The sequence below is a fragment of the Dromiciops gliroides genome, chromosome 5 (assembly GCF_019393635.1).
Source record: "Dromiciops gliroides isolate mDroGli1 chromosome 5, mDroGli1.pri, whole genome shotgun sequence".
Classification (NCBI taxonomy): Eukaryota; Metazoa; Chordata; class Mammalia; order Microbiotheria; family Microbiotheriidae; genus Dromiciops; species Dromiciops gliroides.
In genome coordinates this window covers 290,888,548-290,907,493 of record NC_057865.1, presented here as the reverse complement: position 1 = coordinate 290,907,493, position 18,946 = coordinate 290,888,548, and the positions used below count along the sequence as shown (strand labels likewise).

The following is an 18,946-nucleotide window of genomic DNA, read 5'->3' as shown; positions in this document are numbered from 1 at the left end:
GATCTCTTTCATAGGACAGCCCGTCAGGTACAAGGGGTCCCCTCCTGTCTCCTCCCCCGGTCCCTGCCCCCTCCTCTTCTCCAGGCTAATACACTCCCTGCTCCTGACCTTATCCTGGTCACTCTCCCCTGCATGTGCTCTGGTTTGCCAAATGCCATGCTTAAAAAAATATATATGTTTAACATGATTGTAATGTATAACCTTTATCAGACTGCTGGCCTCGGGAGGGGAGGGTGGGAAAAACCTTTGGAACTCAAAAAATATCTCCACATGTAATTGGAAAAAAATTAAAAATCAAATCATATTTGAAAAAGAAAAAGAAACGGGACTCCCTGAGCATGGGCCGATGAATTGGAAGGCATTCTCTGATTCTGAACACGGTGCCTCTCTTAGCCAGCCTTTTGTGAAGGCTGGCTGCCATGTCCTATTGTTGACTCATGCTCACTAAAATGCCCAGATTGTTTGCACAGCAACTGCAGGGCTATGCCTCTCTCTTCCACCTGTCCTTGTGCAGCTGTCCAAATGTAGACCCTTAACTTTAATCCCTGTTTATTACATTTCACTAGATTGGCCCATCCTCCGAGCCTGCTGAGGTCTTTGAGGACCCCGTCATTCCGCAGGTCAGCTCATTGCTAGCTTTTCCATCTGCAAACTGATAAGCATTAGCTACCTAACTGCTGTGTCACAGATAAAAATAATCAGCCAAGGGCCTTAAAAGGGTTCCAGGATGTTCCAGCCTCCACTGTGATCAGCCATCCACTTCCAAATCCCCCAATTATAGTCTTACCTAAGGACGGTATGAACAACTGTCACAGGCTTTGCTGAAAACTAGGAAAACTACGCCTCAATTCCCCGACCCATCTCTTCAGTAGCAAGCCTCAAACTCTGCCAGAAACACGTCAAGCTCACCTGCCTAGAGTATGCAGCCTCTACCCTCAGAGAGGATGGACAGCCGCAGTCCAGGCAGGGTGAGAATCCACCCTGGATTTCCATTAATGCCCTGCCATTTGCCACCTACAACCTGGAGCTGTTGTTTCCTTCCTCAGTTTCCTCCTGAAAAACGGGCCCTGGATGATCTCTAAGGCCCCTCCTCATTCTAAAGTCCTATGGATCCAGTGATGCAGGTTCAGATACCATTCTCTCCCTAGTTAGAGGCAGCATGAAGGCCATGCCAACACTGACCACCAGTGTGCCCCTGGAAAGTCACCTTCCTCCTCGGGGCCACAAAAGGACCTCCAAGTTCCCTGCCAGCCCTGGATCCCAGAGAATCACTTCACCTTCTGCCAAGTGGTAGGCCTTGATGACTGCAAATCCTATGGGCCACCAGGAGTCACCTTCCCTCTCGGGGCCAGTTTCTTCATCTGTAAAATGGGGGTTGGACTAGGTGACCTCAAAGTTCCCTTCTGGCTCAAAAAGCCCATGATCCCTCCTGTTTCCCGGATTTGCTAATGGCTTTAGTAGTACTTGACCCTACCTCATTTTGAAATAATGCAGCAGCTAGCAGCTAACCCTAACCCTAACCCTAACCTGCCTTCAGCTGAGACTGAAAAGAATTCTGGGGACACATGCCAGAGAGTCTTTATTAGGGCTTTATTGTAACTTCGTGGACATGTCAATTCCTGAACTAGGGTTTAGAGAGGATAGACTGAAGACAGGAACTAACACCCCTTGGAGAGTCAAGGGACCTGGATTCAAATCCTACCCCCTGCTTTCTCCCCCAAGTAATGACTTTGGATATAAAATGGGGGGGGGGGGGCTGCATGACCTCAAAGATCTCTGCCAGCTCTAAAACCTACAAACCAACTTCTGTCTTGGAGATTCCCCTGTGAGTGTGACATCAAGTCACCCTCTGGGCCTCTGTCTCCTTATATGTAAAATACAGACATCAAACTAGACTTTTAGCTCTTCCTAAATCAGGACTGGAGCAGGATTCAGCTCATTCAGACTGGAAATGGCATGCTTGGAATGGGGTAGGGGTCACAGCTGTGGAATGCTGTATACATTGTCTGATTTCATCAATGTATTGGTCAGTTGGAGAGGGGGGCGGTTCATCTGAAGAAAATTCTCTTGTTACAAATGGGTCAGCACTCTAGTAGGAGAGGAGAAGGGCTATGGGGGAAACAAAACACCATTGACGTGTATTTTTTTTTGTTTTGTTTTTAGTGAGGCAGTTGGGGTTAAGTGACTTGCCCAGGGTCACACAGCTGGTACATGTTAAGTGTCTGAGGCCAGATTTGAACTCAGGTACTCCTGACTCCAAGGCCAGTGCTCTATCCACTGCGCCATCTAGCTGCCCCTGACATGTATTTTTTAAATAGAAAATGGCATATTTACATTGGAAGTCCCATCACATCCCATGCCATCTACAGGAGACACTCATTTCCCCACCACATTCACCATTATTACTCTTCCTTCCCCCAGGTCTTGAGGCTCTTGTGTGCCCCCCAAAGTCTTTCTTGTTTTAATACTCCCCAGAACTCGAGAAAACTGAATTCCCATCTTGGCTTTGACTTTAAGGCAACAGAGGACTTCAGGTGAGCTGCCTCCCAACCAATTTCCTCATGGCTAAAATTTGGGGGAGGGGAAAAAACTAGCTGATTCCTAAGGTGCTTTGTAGCTCCAGCATCACTGGGTACCATTCCTGAGTGAGTTGCCAAGCCAATTCCCAATAAAAAAGAAAACTCACCAGGCAAACCAACCTGGCACTGATCCAAAGTTATTGGTTCATGAACTGGCCATCATCAATGGGGTCGTGCTTGAAACCCTTCCAGCCTGCTGGGACCTGCTGGAGCTCACACTCCCTGGCGGAGTGTCTAGGCATGGAAGCTCCACTCCATGCTGCCAGGAGCCAACCAAATGGAAGCTTTAGTCTATATGGCCCTGGAAGGACTAGCACTTATTGCCACGTTACTCAATAAACACACAGAGAAAAGCTAGGAATGTCAGAGCATCTCTGACTTAGAAAGGCAGTGTCAGAGTGAGTGGATAGAGCTGACCTCAGAGCCATGAAGACCAGGGTTTGAATCCTGCCTCTGACACTGAGACAATGCTCCGATGGGGTGCAGGGGAACAGCTGTAACCTAGGGGTTTAATAACTATAGTTCAACGTAATTCATTTTTCTTTGTAAGCCTATGCATGTAAAAACATTATTCTGAAAAGGGGCCCACAAACAGTAGGTTATCACCAACAGATCGAGCAGATGGTTTCCCATGCTGGACAGCACCATGTGCCTTAGTTGCTTGTCTGAGATAGAACACAATCCCTGAGGCTTTGGGGCTCAGATGAATGGGGCAGCCATCATCCAGTAAAAGGCCTTTGGACAACTCTCCCGAGAGGAAACTGGGCAGCTGTCATACAAAGGTAAATAAATCCTTCCAAAAAAAAAGAGGCAACCTCAAAGACCTTCCACAAAAAAAGCTTCTAAATCTCCAACTGCTGTTGCTCCCGTGGTTTCTTTTTCTACTCACCACCCTTTTTCACCTGAGGCATTTTTTAGCCACCCCATGTACATAGGTAACTAAACTAGACATACAGACACGTATTGCCAAATTGTTAGGGACCCCCACATTGTCACGCAACCCCATGAGGGGTCATGACCCACTATCAGAGAAGCTTTGGTCCAGGCTATGCAGGTACCTTCCCCCTTTGCTCCCTGCCAGATGTTGGTCGCTGGCAGAAAGAACACCACAGCTGCTTGGATGAGCTGGGGGTAACCAATGATGAGTCCCTCCAATAAGACAGAGGACCACTGGACTAAGGTCTTCTGGGCTCTACCATCTGTGCTACCTCTCCATCCCCAGACCCTGTCACCTTAACCTGCTGGTGCCCACACTAAGGCCCTCCACCACCTGCACTCTGAACATTTCTGGGCCTTTGCTGCTCTGCAGCTGAGCCTTCCCAATCAGCAGAGCTGGAGGGAAGGGTCTGTCCTCACATTCCTCTGCATTCCTGGTACTTAGTGCAGGGAATGGCAGGTATTACGCATTTAGTGACAGATTATTAAATTCATTCATTCATTCACTCGGAGTATGAAAAATAGCAGCAGCTGATGTAGTAGAAAGCTAGCTTCCAGTAAGTCAGGATGCCTTGGGCTCAAGTCTCACTTCTGACCTACAGGCCTCAAGTGACTCCAGGAAAGTCACAGAACCCTTGGGTGTCCCTGAAGCAACTCAGCTAAGACCAAAAGGTACAGAGCAGCTGCCAAGCCACAGGAGGTGTGCCCTATTCCAGGGGCTTTCCTCTTTGCCACTTCCCTATACCCTGGAAATCCAAACCAAAGCAAAAAGAGAAATTTCTGTTCCCTCTTAGGAAGCAAGCCAGACAATCCTCTGGTCCCTAGTTTTCTTTTGTTGTTTTTGGTTTTTTGTGGGGCAATGAGGGTTAAGTGACTTGCCCAGGATCATACAGCTAGTGTCAAGTGTCTGAGACTGGATTTGAACTCAGGTCCTCCTGAATCCAAGGCCAGTGCTTTATCCACTATGCCACCTAGCTGTTCCCGGCTAATAACCCTTTTGACACAAGGCTGTCTCTATCTATTAACATACACCAGAGGTTTGCTGTCTGTGAAATCTCCAGAGCAGCCAAGACATGAATGACCAGGGCACCACACAGTTCTGTCCTGAGCCACTTCCTGGGGTGTCCATGGGTGCCTGCTGTGTGCTTGTGAGGATGGATGGTTGAAATCAACATGGAAAAGACCCATTGTGTGCATACACACAAAAAGAGCCCGAAACAGGAAAACTCATGCCTACTTCGGTAAGGGGAACCACATAAAGCATGTGATCTTTCTGAATTACCCTGAGAGCCCTAGAAAAATCCTGGGGAAAAAATGACCACCACAATGGCCAAGTGAAGGGGTTCTCCTTAATTCCTCCTGCTTCCAGCCCTCGTCTCCAGTGTAGTTTTTAAGCTGCAATGGAAAAGGCCGGGGACACCGGAGTCCCCTGCCTGCCACTGGGAGCCTCAGTGGATGAGGCAAAACCCTCCAACAGGCCACAGAAAAATCTGCCTTGCCCAGTAGCCTCCAAACAGCCTAGTTCATTGCAAAAATTGGTTTTATCTACACCAAACACAAAAGCCAAAGCTGGTGCAAAGAATTTTTTTATTTTGTTCCCACTCTTTCATAGGGTATCGACTCCCTGCTTCAATATTTATGGGGAGGAGAAAAGACAAGAGGCAGGTCCCAGCAGAACTGAGCAGACCACTTACCCAGACCTCCTCCCCCCAACCAGCCCAGGCGTGTTCGTGGATCAAGGACACTGCATACACTCTACAGAGCAAAAGGCAGTTGGTGAGCGTGGTCAGAACCCTGAAGGTCACAGGGTAAACCAGATTTGAGACAGGGAACAAGGAAACAATCACAACACCCTGGGACCCGCTCTCCTGGGGCTCTGCTCAGTTGTCATCACTAAGCCTACAGCAGAGCAGTGATGGGCATCTGCCACCAGCTGGGGAAGCCTGGCCCAGCATGCCCTGCTCCCAACCTTGGCTGCTGTCAGGAAGGGCAGAGCCTTTCCACCAGGCTGTTTTCAGGGCCAGGGCCACTGCCTTAAAGAGCTACCAGCTCTCTCCAATGAAGCAGCAACAGCAGCACAAAAGGGAGAAAAAGCAGCCAGGCCAGGACACTGGTTGGGCGGTGACTGTCCTTCTACCAGAAGTATGGACTTTAAAAACACCTTTAATGATAAAAATACCTCTAATAAACAGGGGGTGGGGACAAGAACCCCCAAATCTCACTGACTGATTTGGTTTCTGAGATACAAAGTCAGGCCAAATAAACTTAAGAGGGGCTTGTGCCAGGAAAGAAAACTTTCCTGGGATCAGCTTTTAGTGGGCACAAAACTTAGGTGGGGGCTGAATTATTTAAGGGTCCTCACCTTTCCCCCAACAAGGCTGTAATTCCAATGCCCACCCCCCTTCCTCAGCCATTAGCCTGTGTCCAATAGACCCGTTACCTAAAGCCGAATTTCTTTTTGATCCCATGGGCCATTCCCTGGCTCCATTTCCTTGGAGTGTGGCAAGATCAGCCTGTCTGAATTTGAAGATATATTGGAATAATTCTTCCTAATTCAATAAAGAGGTTCAGAGTTGCACTTTTCCCCTCTGAGAAATGCATTTACTTCATCAGAGACCCTGGGGCCCAGTCTTACTGGTCTGTTTGAAGTTTTGTTATTCAGTGCTGAGCGCTAATGTGCAGCTGGTTTGGAGAAGCAGGCTAGAGAGAAATCGCAGACTTTAAAATACCTTATTGGGTGGATCTCCCCCCCAGTGAACTCCAGGAAGGTGCATTCTCAGCCCTCATGAACAATCAGAATCCTGTACAATCTCTCCAAGGAGGAAAAGCACCCATTCTAAACAGGAAGCAGGCTGGGGGGAGGGGGGGGATTTCTCAGAAATGGCTTCCAGAACTTCGTTATTCAGAAGGAGGCTGAGACCTGGTCTTATGGGGACTCTGCCATTAAAGTACAAGGAAAAGATGGCTAGCACGTTGTACAAGAATCTCACTGAGTGGGGAGGTAGAGAAAGCAAAAGCAAAAATACTCAGATTTGGCGGTGAGAGTACAAAATACTGGGTGAGAAGGCCAGAGGAAGGGACGTGGATGGCCCCTTTTACCACAAATGGAAAGAGAAACACAAAACAGGAAGACACAATGACAGTTTGTATTACACTCCCCCCTCCCCGCCCCCGGAGAACTTTACATTGCAATAAATAGTGCATTTTTAGCATGGGGCAACAAGGGGGGGATGTCAAGGGGAATGGACAAAGTCTTTTCCCCTCCCCCTTCATTTTGCCCCCCAGGCGCTGACAGGTATAGTGACAAAGGGAAGGCATAGGCAGCCTCTAGCACTGGGGGGGGGGGGGGGTGTGAGTGAGGGCACTCCTGGAATGCTTTCCTCCCCTTTTCCAAGGACAGACAGAGGCTTTGAGGAGAGGCTAAGAAGGGGTCCTCTGGGTGCCGCTGGGAAGGCACCATCAGCAAGCAGTCTGGCTTCCCACCAGCCACCACAGCTAGATTGCTACAGACAGCAAGGCCGGGAAGATGCAGCGACCCCAGTGGGGTGTGATGCCCCAGCTGCCTCCGACCCTCCCTCCCTCCCTCCCTCTCCAGAATCCCTTTTGGGTCAAGGGCAACTCCAGAGAAGGGATGAGCCTGCCCTTGGACAGTGATGGGGCTGGTCGCTACCACAGGTCTCGAGTCACTCTGTACCTCAATGCTCCTCCCTGGGCACCCATTCCATCCTCTCAGAGAAAACCAGATGGGAACTTAGAAGCCAAATTCCAGAGCCATCCCTTCCCAGAGGGAACAGTGACTCTGAAACATGAACATCCCCATGCGAGGTGCTCTTGGCCCTCCCCAAGTCATCTGACGGGTCTCATCTTGGCGGGCCAGCAGGCTCACCTCCAACTCTGCAGAGCCAGCCTGCCTCCTTCTGCCTCTGCAGCCAGGAACATGGCCCCCAGGACCACCCCACAGCCCTGAATCCTCACTTGCCATGCAGAATGCATTTCATAAATATTCACTCAGTGCTACAGAGCAGCATTCAGTTATGAGACAGTATCTGGATCAAGCAGACATGTCCCAGGGAAAGGAGCCAGATGGACAAAGGGCAATGGTGACAGACACACACAAAGAGGTGAAAAGTAGGTTGGGCAGCTAAAGGTGACCAAGTGACTTACCAGCTTGGTCCTCCCCTTGCTCCCCACCCTTCTTGCTGCACTTTATGAAAGTTGGCCTCACTGGAGGGACAGTGGAAAAAAAACTGGGGGCACAGTGCTTGGTGACAGGAGAAAAAAAAAGAAAAAAAAGGCAGGGCAAGAAAAGGCCATTCTAGTCGGCAATGACCAGCAGGACTGGAGGCACGAGGGACCCAATGCCTGGAGGGTGTTTCTGACCATCTCCAAGGCCTGACTACCCAATACTCATCACGGCTTCCCCCTGTGTTACGTCTGCAGCAGGACCTCTGGCTCAGACAAGGAGCAATAAAGGGTGTACCCCAATTCATCGATTTCTCCAGGGGTAAGCTCTGAGAATAGGTTCACCTTGGGGTTCAGGGCACTAGGCAGGACTCCAGCCTCCAAGTAGCCAATCAGGGCCCTGAGCGCCTGCAGAAAGCGGTCGGCGAGCACGTCCTGAGACCACTCAGTCTCCGCCTGGGCCAAGTGGAGAATGACATTAGTGAGCTGACTGGCAGTGAGGTGGCCCAAGGCCGGACTGGACTTGCATATAGCCTTGAGGATCTTGAGGCACAAGGCCCGACAGCCCGCATCACCCTGGTCCAATGCTCTGAGGCGGGCGGTTTCTGCAGGCCGCAGGCTCAGCCGCCACAGATTATCGTACTGGGCCAGCCGGTGGGGCCTGGCCACAAGGACCGTGTCCCCCAGTGTCACCGACGGCAGAAAGTCAATGATGAGGCGCCGGTTTGGCTCATACTGCACTTCCAGGGTCAAGGCCTCTGGGGGTGGGGCCGGGCGGATCACATAGTCCAAGAGGGACCCGATGGCTGGCCAGTTAATGGAGCCCGCCACCACCTTCTCAAATGTCTCTGCCACAGCCTTGGGTGAGAGGTACCCGCCAACCACGCAGCGGTCCCAGTAACTGCTGCCCCGGGGAAAGTACTCTGGGTTCTCACGACGCACCAGGAAGAAGCCTGGTACGTTCATGATGGTGTCCTCCCCAGGGATGCAGGACCACAGGTTCTGCTCCAGGACCAGAGGCACGATGAGCTGAATGTGGTCGGCAGTCACGACCTGTCAAGAGAAGGCACACAGTGAAAGGGGGGTGATTCCCAAACCTGCCCCAAACTCTCCTGCCCCAACCAGCCTGTGCTGCCACTACCTGCCAACAGTGGAATGCCCAGCCCTGGCCACAGAGGGCACTGACGGGGCACAGGAGAGGATGGGAGGGGGCGCTCCAGACACCCCCCAGGAACCTTCAAAGTCTCCAGTCCTGCCCTGTGTGGGCCTCCCTAACCTGACCCTATGAGCCTTCTCGCCAAAGCCGTCTTATCTGCACACCAACCCTTCATCTGACCCAGGTACAGCAGAGGGACTTTCCCTCACCAGTCAGTCCTTGGCACTGCCAAGGCCATCCCCCCACTGTTCATGCGCAGAGACTACCTCTGACCCCAGTAGCTTCCTCAGGGCCTAACCCTAAGTCTCACACGTAGAGAACCCTCAACCAAGGTATGATTCACTGATTCAAAAGGAAGCCCCAAATTTCAAGAAGGGAAAAGGAAAATAAAAGGGAATTTTTTTTTGGGGGGGGGGAGCCAAGTCGCAATGCTGCCCCAAAGGGCAGGGCTTAATGCAGATGATAATATTCTTTCCCAAGCCTGGGACATCTCTGGTCTGAACGACCAGGATTCTCAGAGCACCGGCCAAGGTGAGAAATGGCTTCTCCGGTGAAAAGAGTGTTTACCTGCAAGTCGTCATAAAGGCTGCCGCTCAGGTACATGTCTCGCAGTGGCATGTCAGGCAGTTTGGCTCGGAGGAAACTCCGCAGCTCAGCACATATGTCCACAGCAGCCTGCTTGGCCCGGGCCTGCTCTCCAGGGGGGATCGCTGCTCGGTTCCGGTAATAAGCAAACAGCTTCTCCTGCAGGGACAGGCGGAGCCGCGACTTCTTCAAGTCTACCTGGCTCTTCTTGGAGGCTGGTTTGGGTCTGGGAGGGTAGAACCCATCTGCCAAGGAAGGCAAGAAAAACTCACATGAGAACCTCAGCCATGCTGGCCTCCTTTATCCACCCTTAGAATTCACACCAAGGGGAGGGAAAGGTCCCGCAGAACAAGCAGAGTACGGCGGAGAGGAGACCAGGGTGTGGCCGACTCTCACCTGTGTCAAAGGCTGAGGGGTCGGTGGGCAGAGTCTGCAGGGACCTGCTCAAATTGGTCTTCATGTCCTGCTTCAGGAGCCGTGAGGATCCCATCCAGCTCGGCTCCTCCCAGCTTCTTTTCCCAGAATTGCTCAGTCGGGTAGGGCTGCTGGGGGCACTGATTGCCCGGTCATACATCTGCAACATCGCCCACCAAGATGGGAGGAAGGAGGGTGAGCAACCCTGGGCACTCCTCAGGGCACGCACCATTCCTTACTCATCTGAATATCTGGTTAAATCCCTACTGTGTGCTAAGCACTAGGGGAGACAAAGTAGAGAAAAGATGGGATCCCTCTCGGTACCTCACGGTCCTTGCAGTCTAGGACATCGACATGCCAACAGATAGCATCAAACACAGTAATATGTGACCACATGGTACAAAGACTTGGAACAAAGCACTGTGGGGGATCCCAGAGAAGCATCTCCACCTTTCCCAGGGAGGCAGGAGAGTCAGGGCAGGCCCAATGGTTTGCCATCAAGGGCAAGGAGGGATGTATGATTGCTTCAAGCTGTGGGGGGATTGGCTGGCAGGCAAAGGACATTTGCTCCTTGCAGGCCCTGAAGCCCACACCCAGCATCACCTCTTGACCCTGTCACCTCTGATGTGGGGGGGGGGCCCTCACTCACCCGTTTGACAGCCAACGTGGCAATCCCCAGCATGGCAGCTCCGCCCACCCCCAGCACCAGCCGGGCATTAGACAGCACAAAATCGATGGCAGTGCCGATGCCGTTGTCATCCTTCTTGCCTTTCCCCTGGCGCTCCCCAGTGCCTGCCATTGCTCCCCTGTGGGTAAGAGCAGAAGACACACCAAGCTACAAGTGATGCCAATTTAACAGTCAAGACCCCCTCTCTCCAGCTGCCCCAGGCTGCTGTTTCTGCTCACGCCCTCCCAACCCACGGGGCCAGCTGTCTGTCGCCTTCCTGCCTGGCCCTAGACTTCTGGACAGACAGGCGTGCGCTCTCCTAGCACCCGCCAGGCCAAGCCTCTTGCCTCACCCCATCTACCCCAAAGGGAGATAACTGGGCCTACTTATGACACAGTTGGCATGGTGAGGGTGGGGATGGGAACAAGCACATCTGTGACAGAAGAAAAGCTCCCCGCTTCTTCAGATGAGATTCATCTAACCCCCTGAAGACCCTTTCTTGTCTCATGAGGTGCAGGGCACCCTGGCTACATGTCAGGACCCACATGCTTACTTCTGGGTCCAGCATGAGATGGCCAACAACACTGGCACAGAAAGGCACTATTGGGCCAAAGCATGCTGACAACCCTCTCTGGGTCTTTGCTGCATGGTGGCTGTTGGGTCACAAGACATTTGTTCTTTGAGGAGAGTGTGTGGGTGAGAAAGTTGATACCCAGTGCCCTGGTGAGAATAACCAGGTCTATCTGAGAGTGATCAGAGTAAATACTTTGAGCCAGAAACTTTGCTGGAGTTAATTGGAAAAAGAAACCAAGACCCTGGCAAAGGAGACAAAGAGAACAAACCAATTCTAGGACATTCAAGTTCAGCCCCAGGAATCCAAGATCCTGGTCCTGGTCTCATGTCTCCAGTGCTTGGGTTTGCGAGGGATAATCGCTGGCCACTACACGCGGTCACAACTTAGAGACAACTGCTCAAGATGATTCCCAAACGGGCTCATATTGGGAAGCACAAAAAACGTCATCCTTGTCCCAGGATGGGATGAGTTCAGGGCAGAATTCTGCTCTTCAGGTCGCTCACTCAGTCCACGACTCCTGGCTGTTGGCCAGCACCAAGAAAAGGCCAAGCAGAGTTATGTGTGGTGCAGCCCCACCCAGTTTGGGCAGATGTTCACATTCCAGGTCACGGGGATTCAGCAGATGTTTCAGTGCCCACCACCACTGTCTCCGAAATCACTTTTATCAGCAACACTTGTCACTGGTGTGCCAAGTGGGATGTGGTATTCTTTGCCCTCGAGTTACTGCCATGGTCTTCTCCATTACATCAGAATGTAAGCTCCTGCAGGGCAGGGGTTGCTGCATTCCCAGTGGGTAGAAGGCAGTAAGCACTTAAAAATGCTTGCCCACTTGAACTGCATGCAGTTGGCTCCAGTTCTAAACAATGCTAACTAACTTACCGCCCGGCATTTCCAAAAAGTCTGGTGCCATCACTGCCTTCTCCCAGAGGTCCTAACATTTGGGGACTCCATCAGATGCCAAAAGAGAAGAGCCCAGGGGCCTTTATTCTTGCTTACATTCTGCTGAATGTGGCAGGACTGAGCCTGAGGCTGGAGGGCTTGGCTACACACTGGGGACAGAGGCCAGCTGAAGCTATTTTTACCTCACAGGTCAGCGAGAATTTCCAAGGCCTCTCCACCCATTTGAGAGCCTTCCTAGATGAGTCAAACTCAGCTAAAATGGACATAGCACTATGACTGCTAGGTGCCAAGTATGAATTCTCAAGTGCCTACAAACTATAGGAATTTTTTTCCCCTCAAAAAGAAAATAGCTCATTTGTGAGATGTGCAACAGAGAGTCCCAAAACACTCCTGCTCACAGCCTGGGTCCTATCCTGGAAACACTGATGCCACAACTGGGGGGTGGGGGAGAAGAGACCCAGTGTTAGATTCTCTTGGTCCCAGTTCCTGGGATGGCAGAGGAACAAGTCATCCAGCCTTCCCAAGCCTTGTGCCAGGTTAGCTTCCGGACAGCCAGCATCCAGGATTTTTCCTCTGGATTTCTCCATTCCCATCTGGGATGAGAAGCTTCCTCTGCAGGTCTGCGCTTAAAACCCTAAGACGACAAGTCAGGCTTGTGAAGGGTAACACTCCCATAATTTTGGGCTAGATAAGATTTGATGTTGACTTGAAGGAAGAAGCTTCACAAGTCCAAATGGAGAAGTGAAAAGTCAAAAATATGATTCACCCTTTCCTGGCTGAGTCAAATTTATTCCTAATTCTATAATGGACTATCTCAAAGAATTAGTATGGGGCCATAAGGGGGGCCAGGGAGGAAGAAGCTGGGTCACGTGACCTTTGGATGCACCAATGACCTGGCTGCAGATCTGAGGAAGGAAGGGCCAAGCAAGTCACTATAATTTCAGACAAGTTACTTAACCTGTTTCTCCAGGTATAAAATGGGACTATGGCTACTAGCCACACTGATTAATGAACTAAAAAGATATGGGAGGGGGGGCAGCTAGATGGCGCAGTGGTAAAGCACCGGCCCTGGATTCAGGAGTACCTGAGTTCAAATCCGGCCTCAGACACTTGACACTTACTAGCTGTGTGACCCTGGGCAAGTCACTTAACCCTCATTGCCCTGCAAAAAAAAAAAAAAAAGATATGGGAGGGGCAGCTAGGAGACAGAGTGGATAGAGCACTGGCCCTGGAGTCAGGAAGACCTACCCGAGTTCAAATCCAGCCTCAGACACTTATTAGCTATGTGATCTAAGTCACTTAACCTTGATTGCCCCCCCCCCAAAAAAAGGGAAAGCTGAAGTTGAAAGGGGCAACAGTAGAGTACTATGAAAACACCCTATTTATACATGCATTTAACGATAAATAAAATGTCACATGCCCAGGAGATCCTCGGTCTGGCCTGACCACAAGGGAACAATACCCTCCAGCCTCTCTGGGAGGGTAAGAAAACTCCAACAAGCAAAGGTGTGAGCTAGACTTACCCATCAGCCATTGCTATTACTTAACCTCAGGGAGTAGGGGACAGGGAGGGAAGCAATGGGAGGGATGGGGAGCACACAGTCCAAACAAAGTATGGGGGAAAGAAAGAGCTCCTGCTGAAAAGTCCCCCAGGAGGGAGTTCCTCTTCAAGAGCTTTCTTCTGGGTGACAGGAGCAGTCTAAGTACAGTCAGGGAGCTGTAGGGGCTGGGGGAGGCTGCCTGGGTGTAGGCAGCACAGCCTGGGGACTAGTGTACAACTGGCCCTGTGGCCACAGGAAAGTCACTTCACCTCTCTTGGCACCAGGTGACTCTCCTGTCCACAAATCATGAGTTGCCAACATCAGAAGGCCCGCATCATCAGTAAAAGTCCTTTGGACGGCGGCACTCCTCAACACAGATATAGTCAGGAAATAGGACAAACCCTGTCATACCAGTGCAGGGCTGGGCTCTGGGCCTCACAATCTGCTCCACAGTATGTGGGGCTGCTACAAGAAGGCGGCTTTGCTAATGAATTCCCTGAGGAACACAATGTCCAGCCGCTGGATGGTGGCATTTCCCCCACTTTACTGATAGAGAAGCTGAACTTAGTTTGTGCTTCGCTAAGAGGACCCCAGGGATCAGGAGACTGGGCTACAGTGGTGATGCAGGAACATCTGGTGATGCAGGAACATCTGGTCAGGACAGACCTTCCCTACACTCAGCAAAACACTCCCCTCCCAACCTCCTGAGAGAGGGAGCACCAGAGCTTGACAGAACAGGAAATGGGCCCTCAGAGGTTAAGTGACTTGTCCAAGACTTCACACATAGCTCAGAGTGACCAAACCAGGCCATGAATCTAGGCCCCATGTTCTTTCCACTAGGGCATGCTACAGCTCTGCTCTGCTCTCTTCCAGAGATTTAACCAGCTGCTACTGTAACTGGAAGGTGCTCCTCCTTCTCCATCCCCGGAAAGCTCTGAGCTCACTTTTCTGTGGTTTTACAAAACCCTCCTAAAGGGAGGCAGAAAGAACACCCCCCCCTACAGATTAATGAAGTTGAGGCCCCCAAAGGAGAATGAACGCCCTTAGTTTCCCGCATCACAGCCAGGCCACGGATGCCAAGTGCCCAAGTCCAAAGGCAGTGCCCTCTCCACTTCCCCCACCCAGCACCCCGTGCTGGCTTCCTACCAGCTCTTCTTGTCTTAGGGTATATCTTGGGATGTTCCTACCAAAGTTAATTTTGCTTCATTTCTGTCACAGGCAATGGGTCCTTTAAGATCGTCTGTCACCCAGGATGCCTACACTTCTTTTTCCACTGAATCATTCTGGTACTTGAACAGTTTCAGTTATTCGGGGTATCTTCCCCAGTATCTTCACTTTGATCCCACTTGATTTTGGTTGGTTTTAAAAATCTCTTGTTTTTCTTCATTTTGCTTTGTTGATTTTTGATCCCCAGGAGAGAAGCCTGCCTCCTTTCAGGACTCAAGCTCTACTCCTTGACTGCAAAGCTGGAAAGTACAAAGGGCTTTCTTTCCTCCCCACTCCAGGAGGCAAAGAACGTGGGAATTATTAACCCCAACTCACAGGAGAAGTGACTTGGCCAAGATGACTCTGCTGAGAAAAGGTGCAAAAAACACACTCGATGCCAGCCCTCTTGACACCTTGCAGGCCACAGTCTTCCTCCTCCTTGACTTGTCTGCTGCACTGGGGCCTCCCACCCACCCTTCTATCCCTTGTCTTCCTGAGCCCACTGTCTCCTGGTCCTCTTCTTAGCTGTCTGACCACTCCTCAGTCTCCTCTGCTGTGGGTTTTCCCTAAACTCTAGGCAGGTCACCTCTTCACTCTCTATCCTCTCCCTCTAAGTGCCTTCATCAGCTGGTGGGATTAAATTATCACTTCTACGCAGACCTCCAAATCTATATAACCCAGTCTCTAGCCTGAGCATCAGTCCTGACATAGCCATTTCAAACACAATGTCACCGAGTTATCTCAAACTCCCACATCAAGATCACAAAGCTCCTTCTCTCTCCCCAAAACCTCAATTTGTCAAAGGCACCGTCCATGTTCCCCTCTGTCTTTAAATTCCCCTCTGCCCATGTCACTCCTGTGGCTTCCTCTTGCTTCTAGTAGCAAATACAAACCTTGGAGAACCTGGCCCCAACCTGGCCCCAACCTGGCCAACGAGCCCCATTTCTGTTCTGCCTGTGCCTCTACGACAGGCTGGTCACTCCTTGGCTTTTAGAGAAACCCTCTTCCCTTAAGCTGGAGGCCGCAAAGGCAATGGATCGCCTTCCTTCTCAAACTACGTTCTTTCCGCCATTTTTTTGCTTGGATATGCATACAGAAGCGTAATGGATTGCTGTAGCTGTCCCACCGTTAAAATGTAATCTCTCAACGCAGGGACTGTTTTCACCTCTACCTTTGGATCTCAGGGGAATCCATCACCAAATCCTGAGCACCTGGCCAGGGCTTAAGAAATGCCTGGAGACCGATTTCTTCACGTGTGAAAGGAGGTACACAATCGCCCGATGGCCCCTCCTGTCTCCTCATCCAGGCCACTGTCCCCGAGTGTCCTGCAGGGTTCTGCCCCGGGGCCTCTTCTCCCTCTCCGCTACTCTTGGTGACCATCTCCTCAGCTCCCACAGCTTTAACTGCGGTCTCTGCTGACGATCCTCACACCTACCTCTCCTGCCCCAATCTCCCATCTCCAAATACTTTTCAAATTTCTTAAAGGCAGAGCTGTTGTTCCCTTTAAACCTTCCCTCCTCGTATCTTCCCAGACCCTAAGGCTCACGACCTCGGAGTCATCCTGGACTCCTCACTGTCTCTCGCCCCCATATCCAAGCTGTTTCCAAGGCCTGTAGAGTTCACTATCACAGTATCTCCCGAATACACCACCTCCTCTCCTCTGACCTGGCCCCCACCCTGGCAGCCCTTCATCACCTCAAACCTGGACTATTGCAATAGCTGTTGGGGGGGTTGCCTATCTCTCCCCACTCCGAACCCTCCTTCATTCAGTCACTAAAATGATTTTCCAAAAGCACAGATCTGACCATGTCACCTCCCCCCCCCCCAATTCAACAAACTCCAGTGGCTCCCTATTGCCTCCAAAATCAAACCTAAAATCCTTTGTCTGGCATTCAAAGCCCTTCATAAGCCATCCTAGCCCCCTCCTACCTTTCCAGTATTCCGGCCTTCCCCTCCCCAATTTAGTTTTGGTTCCAGTGACACTGGCCTCCTAGCTCCCACAAGCCCCTCCATCTGTCAGCTCAGAGCATCTTCTCTAGCTGTTCCCCATGCCTGGAATGTTCTCCCCCCCCATCTCCACCCTCTGGCTTCCTATCAAGTACCAACTAAAATCCCATCTCTCTTACAGGAAGTCATTCCCAACCCTCTTCATTCTAGGGCCTTTGCTCTTTAGTTCTTTCTTATTTTTCATACCTGCGGCTTGTTTGAACACGTTTCCTTGTTGTCTCCCCCATAAGAGTATAAGCTCCTTGGGGGTGTCCTGGGGACTTAGCACAGTGCCCATCACAAAGCTACCAAGCAATGCCAGCCTTTAAGGAAGGTGCTTCATAAAGCCTAATGGTGCTGTATACATCTGAGTTGTTCCTGTTACTATCATCACTTTGATTTTAAGGGCACTGACTACAGCTCCGCTGACCACGCTGACCACAGCACTAATCTGTTTTGTCGTCTAGAAAGCGGGCACAGTAATAATGCCCGAATCATGACAACAGCTGACCCTTCTACAGGCTTTAACGTGGAGGAGATACTTACTTACCCCAGCTCTCTCACTCACGTTCATTAAGTCTTCCTACCTCACAGGTGTGGGGCAAGAAATCTGGAAATCCCGAAACTAGAAAGACAGAAGAGGTGGGAGCTGCCAGTCACTCTCCTACATGTCCGTGCCAGGGCTTAAGGTAAACAGGTGATCTCAGGAGCCGGGGTCAAGGCGCTGAATGTGAATCCTGCGTGTCCGGCACGGCCAGCCCAGTGGCCTTGGGGAGCAAGGGGCTCCGATGCCATCCCCTGCAGGCCTGCAAAGTTCCTCCCTCATAACTAACCAGTGAGGGAGGCTGGACGAGTCCCGTCAAACGTGCCAACAGTCTGGGGGTGCGGTGGCTGGTCCGCTCACCAGCCACAGTGACAAGCAGGGGGACAAGGCCGGGCGGCGACACCGAAGACACCGAACCTCGCTGTGCCGGCAGCCCCGGGCGGCCAATTCCGAGCCTGGAGGGTGGTGTGACCTTGGAGCGGTCCCTTCCCACTCCCCCACCCATCCCCCCGGGGCACACCTGGCCACCGGGAGGCCTGCAGGGAAGGAGGCGTTCCCCCGGCCCTCGGCAGGGAGGCTCCGGCTCTAGACCTGATGGGATCCAGCTGGGGCTCCGACCCCGGGAGGAGCGATCGCCTCGGACGCCCCGGGGGCAGCAGGGGCCGGGCAATCACAATCCACCCCCGGCCACTGTTCTAGGCTGGGGGCGTCCGCCCGCCGAGGCCCCGCTCCCGGGGTCCCAAAGGCGCTTCACAAGTGCCTGCGTCGTTAGCAGCTCGAGGCGAGGAGCCGGGCCCGGGCCCGGGCCCCAGAAGCGGGCGAGACCCCCGCGCACACAGGCGGCGCTTACTCACTGCTTGCCCCCCCTCCGCGCCCCTGACCCAGGCCGAGCCGGACTCACCTGGGGTTCCTCAGCACATCGTGGCCGGGCCCGGGCCTCAGACGAGGTAGCCGCGCTCGCCGCGCAGGAAGGCCCGGCCCTTCTCCAGCTGCCTCCGCACGGCGTCCGGGCCGGCCCCGGGCGGCAGCGGGCGGCGGAACTCCCGGCGCACGGCCGCCACGTAGAAGTCGCGGTCGGTGAGGCGCAGCCCGCGGGCCCGGCGCAACAGGGCCCGGTACAGACCCAGCACCGCACCGCGGCCGGCCTCGGCCATGAGGGCCCGGGAGACCGGAGCCGAGCCTCGGCGAGCCGTCAGCGAGCCGCCCGGGCCGGGCCGGGCCGGGACCAGAGATGGAAATGCGGCCGGAGCCGGGACCGGGGCCGGGAACACCGCCTCACACGGTCGCCGCCGCCTCCTTCATGCCGCGGTCACCGGGCAACATGGCAGCTTCACTTCCGGGGCACGACCTCTGTAGAGGAAGAAAGAGAACGAGCAGAGGACGGAGGAAAGGCCCTAGGAGGAGGGACTTCCTGTAACGCCAGGCTACGCCCTCGCGAGAGACTCCCTCCTCGCTCCCTTACAACCTCCCTTTCCCTCCAAGCCCTGCCCCGAAGGGAGTCGTTGATTGTGGGCGGGGCTACAGCTCCCTCTCAATCTCAGTATTCAAACGGCTCTCCGTGCCCTGCCCGTGTCGTCAGGACCGTGGGCGGGGCTACAGCTCCTACGTTCAGCCCTTCCCTCTACGCCCCCTCCCCGAGAGGTAACGTTAGGGAAATGGGAGGGGCTTCACCTTGC

The 18,946-nt window shown here is 52.5% G+C and overlaps 1 protein-coding gene and 1 long non-coding RNA gene across 2 annotated transcripts; one reads left to right on the top strand and one right to left on the bottom strand.

The window, feature by feature from the left end:
* Window positions 1-522: 522 nt before the first annotated feature.
* Window positions 523-5,256, top strand: LOC122729794. Its single transcript, XR_006353355.1, has 3 exons — window positions 523-2,534; window positions 4,551-4,756; window positions 5,128-5,256. It is a non-coding gene; the product is annotated as an uncharacterized LOC122729794 (long non-coding RNA).
* On the bottom strand, window positions 5,086-18,305 carry MIEF1 (mitochondrial elongation factor 1). The gene is made up of 5 exons (XM_043968859.1): window positions 18,172-18,305; window positions 10,502-10,658; window positions 9,835-10,012; window positions 9,421-9,683; window positions 5,086-8,750 (listed from the first exon to the last, which is right to left on the bottom strand). Exons 2-5 carry the CDS (start codon window positions 10,649-10,651, stop codon window positions 7,944-7,946), a joined length of 1,398 nt encoding a protein of 465 aa, XP_043824794.1. The 5' UTR covers window positions 10,652-10,658; window positions 18,172-18,305; the 3' UTR covers window positions 5,086-7,943.
* Window positions 18,306-18,946: the final 641 nt, after the last annotated feature.